This window comes from Eschscholzia californica, unplaced genomic scaffold, assembly GCF_041429995.1.
Source record: "Eschscholzia californica isolate CP2 unplaced genomic scaffold, dmEscCali1.0.p SCAF_1, whole genome shotgun sequence".
Lineage (NCBI taxonomy): Eukaryota > Viridiplantae > Streptophyta > Magnoliopsida > Ranunculales > Papaveraceae > Eschscholzia > Eschscholzia californica.
The window spans coordinates 15,521,217-15,532,956 of record NW_028238198.1 but is presented as its reverse complement, the minus strand read 5'-3'; the positions used below and the strand labels follow the sequence as shown (position 1 = coordinate 15,532,956).

Genomic DNA, 11,740 nt, shown 5'->3' with positions numbered 1-11,740 from the left:
ACTGGAAGAAAGATTGCCCGATGAATAACAACCAAGGACAGAAGCAAAGTAACCATTCTCAAGCTCAAATAGTGATAACAACTACTCTTGAAGAGTTTTGTAACAAGTTTAACAATGTGAAACTTTGAAGTATGTAGGGTACTCAAGTATGTATGTATGAAGATGATAAACTTTGAATAAGTTAGAAGTTAAAGATTAGACATTTGTAGCAACTCACATTCAAAAGGTTTGAACTTTACAAAAAAACTAAGATTCAAAACATAACCAACTTTTATAGCTCCAAAAGTACATGTTACATAAACCTAACAAGACTTAACATAGTTCCTGTTAGATACCTAACACATCTTCCTTAGTTTTCAAACATACTGCTCTTCACAAAATGATGATAAACCCAACCTACTGTTCTTCACAAAATGATAAACCCCATCTAATGTTCTTCACAAAATGAGCAACTATCTAAACATAACCATATTTCCATAAAAAAAAGAGCAAAATATATAAGTATGTTCTTCACAAAATGATCAAAATGATAAACCCAACAATTACTTCTTCCCTGCTTTTCTTGGTTGTAACTTAGAAGGCCTAAACACTTGGTTCATTGGTATTGTTGGTGACCTGCCAAAGAATGTCCTGCATCCTGGATTTGCAGTGGATGTTGATGGTTGGGTTGTGGATGTTGATGGCTGAGTGGTGGTGGACTGTTGTGTAGATGGTGTAGCACCATTCATTCCCCTAGGCAGAGTTGGTGGGGGTCTTTGTGGTTGTGATTGACCACCCTTGCAGGTCCTACTGTTGTGACCCACACCACCACATCTCTTGCACTTCTTTGGCTTCTTTTGGCTGGAAGGTCCTTCATCTACACCTCTCCTCCTTTGCTTCTTTGGCCTCCCAGCTGGCCTAACTATGATGGGTGGAAGCACTTCATACATTGACTACAAACACCACCAACACATCACATAAACAATCATTAGGTTAAGATTAAGCAAATAACAAAGTAATATTCATCAAAGAAAAAGGCAATCATTAACAACACTTACTTCACCCCAGTCTTTGCTTTGCTTCATTGGAGTTATAAATCCACCATATGCAGTTAGGTAAGTACTTACCTTGTGATAATCACTACAATATCTATCAATGAAGTTATAAGAAATGTTAAAAAGGTTTACACATGTTGTAATGTAATCTTAAACTACAAATGGTTAAAGAATTGTCAAAAAAGTTATAAGTTATAGTTATAAGTTCTTACTCTGCCCATGGTCTCCTAGTTTGCATGATGATAGGGACAGCATGAATGCATGGGATTCCAGTAAGATCCCATACACAACAGGAACAACTCAAGTTAGCCAAGTTCACAGTCCATCTATTTGCAGTATTCACCTCATACACATTGAAAAGATGGTCACTGGCTCCTTGGATTCTAAACTTGCTTATGCTCTTTTGATACCCATCTATTACCCTCTTGGCTCTTGGTACAATCCCATTGGGATCCCACTGTCTAGCTGTTTTCCTTCTCTCATATAGCAAAGACATCATCATCAAGTGAAACTTATCTATCATAGATGACAATGGTAAGTCCCTCAAGTCTCCTATCCAACTATTGAAGCTCTCTGAAAGATTATTGGTAATATGCTCACACTTAGTTCCTTGATCAAAAAAAGCTCTACTCCATGAACTAACTTCACACCTATGTAACCAAAGATATGCAGCTTCATTGTCTTTCTTCAACTGATCTGCCCACAATTGATAATCTTCTCTTTTATATGCCTTGGCTGCACCCCAAGCCAAATGCATAAGATCCTGACCACCATAAGACTTCTTGAAATTCTTATACATGTGCCTAAAGCAAAATCTATGAGGATTGTTAGGAAATAGTTGTGCAACAGCCTCTATCAACCCCTTTTGCCTATCAGAGATAAAAGTCAGTAATTTTGGATGCACTCTTACATGTTCACCTAGTTGTCTTAAGAAGTCATACCAAGTTTCAAAGCTCTCTGACTTGCAGATGTAGATGGCCAATGGATACAACCCATTATTCCCATCCAAGGCAGTTGCAGACAAACACACACCACCATACTTCCCTTTCAAGAAGCAGCCATCCAACCCAATAACAGGCCTACAACCCTTCACAAAACCATCTAAAAATGGCTTAAATGCAATGCACAAGTTTTTGAAAGTATGGTCAAAATCAGACCTTGCACATGTAGCCATAGAGCCAGGGTTAGCAGCAAGTAAGTTCATGCACATGGCAGGTGCCATTTTGTAACCATCCTCATAGTTACCAAATATCCTCTCAAGAGCTATGGACCTAGCTCTCCAAGCAGTCCAATAACTTATCTCCACTGTAAACTCTTTCCACATTGCAGCCTTGATGTTTGTGGGATTAAAGTTTTTTGGTTTCTGTGTTCTAATTGTTTCCTCTAAAACTTGAGCTACAAACATACAATCAGCCATTTTGTTCTTCAAGTTAGAGTTATGCTCACAAGTGTGGTTATTATCAAGTTGTTTCAGAACAATTGTGCCTTTGTCCTTTACACTCTTCCTTGCATAGAAGAACCAAGGACAACCACTGCCTGCATTAACACATTTGGCTCTTAATCTGTACTCCTCATTTTTGTTGTATTTGTACTCAAATCTTTGATCAACAACATATCTTCTCAAAAACTTCCTAGCTTCATGTATATTGTCCCACATAAGCCCTACTGTTAGCACATCTTTTGCAAGTTCAGGCCTTTGGTGCTCCAAAGAGTCTTCATTGGTGTAAATGTTGGCTGACTGTTGCACAAACTCATTAAACTCTTGAGTTCTTGGCCTATAACCATTTTCATCTAATTCTACATCTGCTTCTTCCTCAATCTGTTCACTGTCCTTACTTGGGTCATAATCATCATCACTTGATGAATTATAACTAAGATAACTATCTTCTACAGGGAGATCATCCAACTCATCTGGCACACCCTCAGTCTGAGGGTCTTGAGGGATTTGAGGTTCAAGAGTCACATTACTTTCATTTGTCAAATTTGGTTCTATAATGGACTCTGGTTCATTGGGATCAATACCATCCAAGTTGGGCATATCATCTAACTCTTCTTCAATAAGATCAACAAACTCTGAGTTGACATCATAAACTTTCTTCTTTCCCTTATCCTTTCTTCCACTCTTTGCCACATCTTGACTACCAACCAAATCAATAACTGTGTTGCTCTGTTCTTCCACCCTAGAAACTTGACTGACCTCAACTTGACTGACCTCAACTTGACTGACCTCAACTTGACTGACCTCAACTTGACTGACCTCAATCTTATCCTTGGCAGGACTTGATGTTTGATATAATTTCTTCCTAACACCACTAGAACTCAGTAAGCAAGGGGTCCTCTTCTTCACTGTTTTTATACCCTGTCCAACTGGAGTTGAGATGAGTGGTGGATTGTGCTCAAGAAACAACTGTGCTCTACCTCTTGATTGAAGGTCCCCTTCAATCCACCATGTTAGCAAATCTGCTTCTTTAACAACTTTACAGATAATACCCTCTTTCAAGTAAAAAAAGGTCATGTCATGCCCAACTAGATCTTTGTCCCTACTTACCATCCCTTGAACCAAGTCAATTATGTTAAGCTCATCACCATCAACATTTGGAATTAAGGCAATTTTACCACTCATATAGTCTTCACAAGTCCAATAATGTTTTTTAGGAAAAATATAGCTTTTCCAATGACCATCATAATTTACCACCAACATTCTTTTGCCAAGTTCTCTGCTAGGCCTAAAGACATGAACAAATGATAGCATATAATCATAAAAAAACAACAAGTACATGAAGCAGAGTCTTATATGACTCTTGACAAAAGAACCAGACTCTTATATGACAAGAATATGAGACACAATAATATGAATTGAGCCTAAAATACCAAACAGAGACTAAAAACCCTAAACAGAGCCTAAAAAACATAAACAGAGCCTAAAAACCCTTATATGATATAATGGAAAGTGTCTTAAAACCCTTCTATGATATACATCTAAGAGAAACAGAGTGTAAGAAATGGTTTTTATGAACATTTAGCCATTTCTATGAACATTTAACCTTGTGTATGAACATTTAGCCATTTCTATGAACATTTAAGCTATTTCACAGTAAACCCATCATAATATATATGCTAAATAAGATTATAGTTAGGTTGATAAGTACTTACAAAGGAATGTTGGACTTTCGTCCTCTATCCATTGATGGTAGTTCAGCCTTAGGGCTAGAGAGAGAAAGCTATTTCTTCAATCAAAACGAGCTGCAAAGGGAAAAATCACATGAGGAAAATACTTTACAAGTGATTCAAGAAGAAAGCCCTAACGATTTCGTTTGGAATCATGATGATCGAGCTGAAAATGAGATTAGGGTTTACCTGGTTCGATGAGGAAGAGATGGAACTCAGAACCCTTTCGGTTTCTCGCGGGTAGTAGGCAGTTGGAATTTTGATTTGATACATTAAAAAATTCTCGATCAGATCTGGACCGTTGATCGAGAGATGAGATGGTGTCCGTTAGATTAGAGGGGGAAGGTACGAGGGGCAGTTTGGTCACGAATCACGCGTGTGATTCACACACGAACCACTTAACGTGAAAAAGACGGAAAAAGGGCCATTGGGGGTTAACGCCTAAACAGTTTTGATTTTGGGGGTGAAGTCCTAATATCACATTATAAATGGGGGTCAATGTCAAATTAACCCTTTATTAATTTCTTCCATTTTTCTAGAATAGGTATAGGGTCTAATCTTTTCATGATGCAAGTTATTCATCCTTCTTCAAAACAACCATCTCTTTTATGTACTCTTTCTTCCTCCATTCCTGATATTGTTTCGACAACACAAAAAGTTTGAAGAATACAAAAAGTGGAACTTCTAATTTTATATCACCTTGCTTTCATGAAGCAAACATTCTCATCTCGTTTCCATATTAACATTGACCTAGGGACACTTCTTGCACCATCGCAAGTTTGAAGAATACAAAAAGTGGAACTTCTAATTTGTAGTAGTACCACTTCCAAGAGTAAGTGTTATTAGACTGGTCGATGGGACACTTCTTGCACCATCGCAAGAGACATGCTTTAGTTATCATCAATAATATAAGGTAAAATCAAACCTAAGTAGTAAACCACATCAAAATAACAAGCAATCTAGCAACCTAAATCTGACCTTGAAATCTAGGGCAAAATGAAACAAATTATAAGAAAAAGAAAACATATACATAATATTATAGGTAATCATTGGTAGAATCATATAGGTGAGTTAGAGAGAGAAACAAATTACACACACGACACATAGCACATTAACACATGACACATAGCACATTACAATCAGACCAATTAATGTCGTGAGGGAACTAGAGAGAGAAAGGGAATATCCGAGTACATTACAATTAACACATAACACATAGCATATTAACACATGACATATGCAGAAACAGTGGAAGTTTGTATATCACTTTCATGAAGCAAACAACCGAGTACTTTGTGGGCTGCCACGTCTGTGGCGTGTTAAATGCTCATGCAACAGTATTGTGGTTCTTTTAGGGCTACACAAGTACTTTTACAAGCTATGGGTTTTCCATTTATAGCCTTCACTAGAAACCCAATTGGACATACCGTATTTACATCGGCAGCACAACTAGGTACAAGCACCTGACCCACCTCGTGGTGTGATCAAAAGAGGAATATTGAAACCATCGACCAGACTAATCTCGTAAAAATTTGTAGTAGTACCACTTCCAAGAGTGAGTTTTATTAGACTGGTCGATGGGATACTTCTTGCACCATCGCAAGAGACTTGCTCCGAACCACAATCACCAGTGGCACATGTAAATCTCGTTGAGGAGTCATAAGAACAACCCGTTCGAGCCCGTACCCAGCCTGCCCATGTAGGTTGAGCGTCTTGTCACGCCCATAATTTTTGGCCCACAAGAATGACCCAATTATGGTGGTAACTGACCTCCCTTGCCTTGGTGGAACTCTCGGGAGCATTTTGTTCGAGATTACAACGAACGATTTTCGCATTCTTAATACGTATGTTCTTACTTTTCATTTTTCGAAATGATCTACAATTAAACTTTAAATGAGGTAATTGCATATGTGGTTTGTGACAATAATGATGCAAAACTTTACTTTGACACTAAAAGTTGCCTTTGCATGTTGCTTTAGACGATTATATATTTACCGTAAGAAGAAATTTAGGTATAGAAATTTTAGGCTAGTCATGTATAGTTTCAAATCCTGGCTCCGCCCTTGAGCATACGTGTTGCACGAGCTTTGGAGTGATGGTGTCGAATCGCTCTTTTGTTCGTGACACCGCGGTGGAGATGCTATCAGAAGGATGAAAGAGCCAACAACTATAGTGGGACCAACTCCATCAAGAGACTCATTAAAAAACTGACGAGTAACTGTACAACGGGCCTTTTTTTCTTTGTTGAAAGACAATTGAGCTTAATACCCGGAAAAATATTAGGGAGATGCTAGAGTGCCCAGCTCGGACAAGGTTTTTTCAAAGTTTGACTATGGTGGAACCGCTTTTGTTTCTAAATGAGGAAATTTGAATATTTTACTGGGCATTAAGTCAACGGTTGGTAGCCCAAGTGGTTCCAAGGTGTTGACATAAACTCCAGAAAACCCTGGAGGTCCCAGGTTCGAATCCCAGAGAAGGTGGAATCTTTGGTTATTCGATTTGGGATTGTTAGGGTGTAAATAATGTATTTGGGCTTTAGGCCATTGTCTTGTTGGGCTATAGGCCCGGTCTTGTTTCAGTTTGAGTGGGCAGTTATTGAGCGTATCACATTTTTGATGTATCAATGCCAAATATAACGACATACGTAGATCGTAGTCGACTTCCAAAAAAAAATGATATTCCCTTAAAAAGTTGAGTTTTCAAAATAAGTCATTCATTTTGGGACTGAGGGAGTATTCTTTTCACGAAGTAAAGACAAGCATCTCCTATTTCTCTATTTCATTCATCATTTCAGGTTAAATTGAGGGGCATTGAAATAATTCTAAGCTTCATGTCAAAGGGTTTGGATTTTAATTGCAATTTGCAAAGTTGAAGTAAAGTGAGCCAAAGTATACTCTAAAATAATGTTATAAAACACATAAAAAGTTGCAGTTGTTTTATTAACTCTTCCTCGATAGTCTTCTCTTATTTATTTTAGCACGAATTTGTAAAATTATTGTCAATTTCGTTATTTCAACCGTAACCCACAGAGTGAATTAAAATGGCAGAAACTTGAAGTTTTACTTCTTTATTTGAACAACACTAATTTCCCAATGCATAATCTCACATTATACCTAAAGAAGTGACTGCCACTAACTGATAAATATACCTAACTGACAGTCCTAAACATTAAAAAAGAAAAGCTATAAAAAAAACTTATTTACCATGAAATTTGGCATGTAGTAATTTTTATTAGTTCATATCGATTGACAAGATGAATATATTACATCACATATAATTATACTTCTTCCATGTATCGAACGATTCATATAGGTTATATATGTGATATATACCTTATTAATAAGGGCTCATAAACTGATAAATGTCTTCTCTTTCAAGCTTTCAACAGTTTCCTTCAGACTAATTTGCAGAGGAATGAAGTCAATCCCCAAGCTTTTTGTTCTCTCTGTGTTTACCTTGTAGGATGGTACAAAAGGATTCTCATCTGCACACCTGCCAACAAGATAAGTAGCAGCAGCAATGGTTATTCTTCTCTTCCACTTGTAGCGATGGTGAAGGGAACGTGGCAAAAATCAGCAATATCATTCATAAGTAAGAAAAATGTTAACCAAAATGCAGATCGCTCTGGTACTTGGTATGGGTACTGGTACACGATACAGTACTATGTGAGTAATTGGTATGTTAAGGGCATATTCTTCCCTGTGTTACTTTTGGTGTTGTATGTCGTTGACTATTTTCCTAGACATTATATACTTCTATGGTGCATATGTAATAGATACAACTACTCTAACACTGTATCTCTGTAAAAGTTAAGCTTGTAAATTTTTACAAGCAATTGGGTTGATTAACACTGTATCGACACGCCAAATTTCATCAAAAAAGTAACCTGCTAAAAAAATGCATATCTCGAAACGGCTGTTTTTGCATTTGGTAAACACTAAGAAAATCGTGTACTAAGAGAAGGAATAAATGCCAGAGACTTACTTGTTAGGAAGCTTTATTTGAGGGTACAAGTCATGTAAGATGCTCACAACCTCGGAATAGTGTACAACTCGTTCGACTAGCAAGTATCTTCCAGTTGCAGAAGGAGTCTCGAACGCTAGAATATGTGCATATGCGACATCTTTGACATTAACCAATCTTAGGGATGCATTAGGAAACGTATTAGTCGTTCCTGCGTTGGATAAAAATTTAAACTCAGAGGCATCACATATGCAGTATGTATAAGAAAGACAACTTCAGGATACATTAAAGATTCGGTTGCAAAAAACACAAGAAGTTTGTCCAACTTGGACTATTTGGGCTTCTACTGGAAACATGTCGTTTTTAGGTTTAACTGGTAAAATTGAAGAGACCATATTCATCAACATCTATATTCTAACCCCCACGTACAAGTACGAGGTGAGGCGACATACAACTTATACCATGAGTTAGTGTTTGAAAGAAAACCTTTATCATGAATGAAATCTACCTTTGATTAGGTTTAGAATAGCTTCCGCACTTGTATTAAGAGACGGTTGTAGAAGAGGACCAATTACCATGGAAGGATTTATTGTAACCATATCAATCCCATTCTCTTTAGCAAACTTCCAAGCAATGTCTTCAGATAAGGTCTTTGAAAGTGCATACCAGAGCTATCACGAAACCAAAAAATCCATTAACAAGGCAGAAAATAGGCGAAAAAAGTGCTAACACGTCTAGGTTTTCGCTTGGTCCGTGTGACATCAGACGGCGATTTACGTAGACAACGTAGTACATGCATCCGAGCGAATGCTTGAACCCTATGTGCTTGTACTATGAAAGTTTCGTCCACGACTGGCGTAAGCCCGACGGGATTGACCGCGCCCGCAGGGCGCGGGAGATACCTAGTCCAATACAAGATATACAGGTGTTAGTTTAAACTCCTCCGTGGTCGAATTTGGGTATAAAATCATGTTTCCTAGTGAAACAAGATAGTTCGTAGTTTAAAAATGGTAAATAGCTTTCTGTTTGAGAGCTAAACGAAGAACCTTATGGACAAAGCAACTTACTCGCGATCCTTTCTACTTAGCTAAAGAGATCTCTACTTATAAAAACTACTAATTCCTAATGCCAGAGTGAAAACTACTGAAAACAAAAAAAGAGTAAACACCTTAAATTTGATCCTGAAAAAGATCATCATCCCAATCAATTTTACAGAGCTGGAAGATAAGACTACAAAAAATAAATAGGTAATGTATACCTTCGATTGCTTACAAAATTCAGGATCAGAGAACCAGGTTTCGTCAACTACAACTTCAGGACCCAATGTTCGTCCAGTATTTGCAACAGCAACCATGGAGGATGTCATAACCACTCTTTTAATACATGGATTTTTCACACAGGATCGAAGAACATTCAGTGTCCCTTTAACTGCAGGATCGAGTAACTCAGCCTGAAAAATTGATACTTCCAAATTTAATGGACGCAACACAGATCGAAAGGTCAAAGACTGAAACTTCAAATGAGGAACCTTAGGATAAACAACTAGGTTGAATTTTTATCACAACACAGCAACCGTGATTTGGTGCCTCTTACAAATGACGAGTATGTGAAAACTTATTTCAATGAAAAAGATCATTCTCCCACAAGAGTCTCTCTATAAATTCTAACTTTATGGTAGGTTTGTCAACGAATATTCTAAATCTCAAATTCAAATGAAATTCATATACAAGAAGTAGATAACCATTTGAAATTTTGATCATCAGGTTCACAGTCGGATAAATAGAGCTAACCTGTGGGTTAGTGACTACATGAAAGTACGGGGAAGCTGTGTGAAAAACAGCTTCACACCCATCAACTACCGAATCGAAGGACCCTTCCTCTAATAGGTCCGCTTTAAGTAATTGAAGTCTTTCTTTAGCTCCATCAAGTGCACGTAAGTGCTCCGTCTTCTTCGGGTCACCTGCAATGTCACATATACAATACCGAAACATAAAATAACAAAAACAACAAAGTTTTGTGTTGTCATTAGGAACCAAGCTTCTGCTATTAAACCCAACTTCAACTGTTGCATTTATTGAATTTTACGTGCTATGATTGTTTGTTAAATTACCCCTATCAGACTGATTGTTTTTGTCAGACTCGTGATATATGACTCATTTGAAATGGCTGTTTTTTGGGTATTCAAAAAGAGTCAAATTAAACTAATAAGAGAAAAAACAAAATGTTCTCTAAAGAACCCTAATAACAAACAATTGGGAATTCAAATCACACTCAAATTAATGATCTGTTATATCTTTGTAGAGGGGATTTAGGTCAATTATTATATACCAAAATTTGTTGATATTAAAGACTAGAAAACAAAAACAGCATAAAAAGGCATGAAATTCAGAAGTTTTAAAATCATCATCAGAGGTAATAAGGGAATTTACAGACATGGATCTCGAACAGAAGCCTTGACAGTATAACCTCTCTCCAGCAAAAACTTCACTAGCCATGAAGCTATGTACCCTGATCCCCCTGTCACTGCTACAACCTTCCCCTCTCTACTCATTCTTTCTCAATCAATCAATCTTCCTTTGCGACACAGAAAGATACCATCGGATTAGGATGACCAATTTATAGTTTAGACCTAAAATATGATTACCCACTACTAGATAATCCCAAACTTAAAAGCTCTGAATTTTTTAATAGATGATTAACTTTTTTCTGATTCTAATTAAACCCTTATTTATCCATGTGTGTATTAATGTGTGTAGTTAGTTCAGTTGGTTAGGTACCTCTCAACCAATGGGTGGTTGTTTATCTTCTGAAATACTAACCCTATTAAGATTGTTGTTTTGGGGCAAGCCAAGACTAGAGTATGAAGATTTTGTGTCAATGGAATTTGACACAATTGACTTTAAATTAGAGGACAAACTATTTTTGGGTGGTGTTTTTTTTTTTTTTTTTTGTTGAAACTTTTTGGGTGGTGTTAAAAGCATTGGGATTTTATACAATAAGTGGACAGCTCTATTAGCACCTGGGCTGTTTTTCAAAAATTCTATAATCTCTGAATCTAACAAATACTTGTCCACTTACACATGAAACATTCAGACACCATGTAGTGAGTTAAGAATGTTTATAAACCTCACTAGAATTTTTTGTTTGGTTGAAAATCTCTTACAAGAACTCTAGTTGATTATTTACTAAATTCTTTTAGGGGAAAAAATATATTGTATAAAACAACACTTAAAATCTCTGCGCTTATAAAGTGTTCGGATTAATTTTCATCAACCTTTCGTCATACTCATAAATCACTTGTTTATAGCACAAAAGACAGGTGTATTTAGTAGCACCCTCTATTTTTTCACAACTTAAAGATCAGTGGGAGTACAAGGAAAGACGGTTTGGAAGGGATTATATGTAACCCCTCAATCACTACTTTGTGGGAAGTTTTAAAGGCACCTCTCGTAAAGTTAATGCCTCTTTCCTTCAGGAACTGCCCCTCATCCCAATTAATTTTGGAGAGGAGCTGGCCCATGTATCCGAGTAAAATTTGTTTTTCATACTAGTCGCTAACTCGCATTACAGTTTAG

General features: G+C 37.0%; 2 protein-coding genes across 2 annotated transcripts; both read right to left on the bottom strand.

Annotated features, from left to right (window-relative positions):
- Nucleotides 1–349: 349 nt before the first annotated feature.
- LOC147564484 (uncharacterized) lies at nt 350–4,447 on the bottom strand. The gene is made up of 5 exons (XM_086665909.1): nt 4,392–4,447; nt 4,188–4,277; nt 1,247–3,760; nt 1,038–1,128; nt 350–932 (listed from the first exon to the last, which is right to left on the bottom strand). The coding sequence occupies exons 2-5, from the start codon at nt 4,217–4,219 to the stop codon at nt 543–545; spliced, it is 3,027 nt and encodes a 1,008-aa protein (XP_086522035.1). The 5' UTR covers nt 4,220–4,277; nt 4,392–4,447; the 3' UTR covers nt 350–542.
- Nucleotides 4,448–7,388: 2,941 nt separating this feature from the next.
- On the bottom strand, nt 7,389–11,078 carry LOC147564483 (phenylacetaldehyde reductase-like). The gene is made up of 6 exons (XM_086647102.1): nt 10,599–11,078; nt 9,956–10,125; nt 9,424–9,615; nt 8,674–8,836; nt 8,187–8,376; nt 7,389–7,694 (listed from the first exon to the last, which is right to left on the bottom strand). Exons 1-6 carry the CDS (start codon nt 10,714–10,716, stop codon nt 7,550–7,552), a joined length of 978 nt encoding a protein of 325 aa, XP_086503228.1. The 5' UTR covers nt 10,717–11,078; the 3' UTR covers nt 7,389–7,549.
- Between the last annotated feature and the right edge of the window lie 662 nt (nt 11,079–11,740).

What these genes read in the sequence shown, in the direction of transcription:
- LOC147564483 (XM_086647102.1), bottom strand. Translation starts at nt 10,716, where the DNA reads ATGAGTAGAGAGGGGAAGGTTGTAGCAGTGACAGGGGGATCAGGGTAC. An exon ending in AATTTTGTAAGCAATCGAAG is followed by an intron (nt 8,837 to 9,423) that starts GTATACATTACC and finishes GTTTCGTGATAG; the next exon opens with CTCTGGTATGCACTTTCAAA. An exon ending in TATTCTAAACCTAATCAAAG is followed by an intron (nt 8,377 to 8,673) that starts GTAGATTTCATT and finishes TATCCAACGCAG; the next exon opens with GAACGACTAATACGTTTCCT.
- LOC147564484 (XM_086665909.1), bottom strand. Translation starts at nt 4,219, where the DNA reads ATGGATAGAGGACGAAAGTCCAACATTCCTTT. An exon ending in CGAAAGTCCAACATTCCTTT is followed by an intron (nt 3,761 to 4,187) that starts GTAAGTACTTAT and finishes TCATGTCTTTAG; the next exon opens with GCCTAGCAGAGAACTTGGCA. An exon ending in ACTAGGAGACCATGGGCAGA is followed by an intron (nt 1,129 to 1,246) that starts GTAAGAACTTAT and finishes CTTCATTGATAG; the next exon opens with ATATTGTAGTGATTATCACA.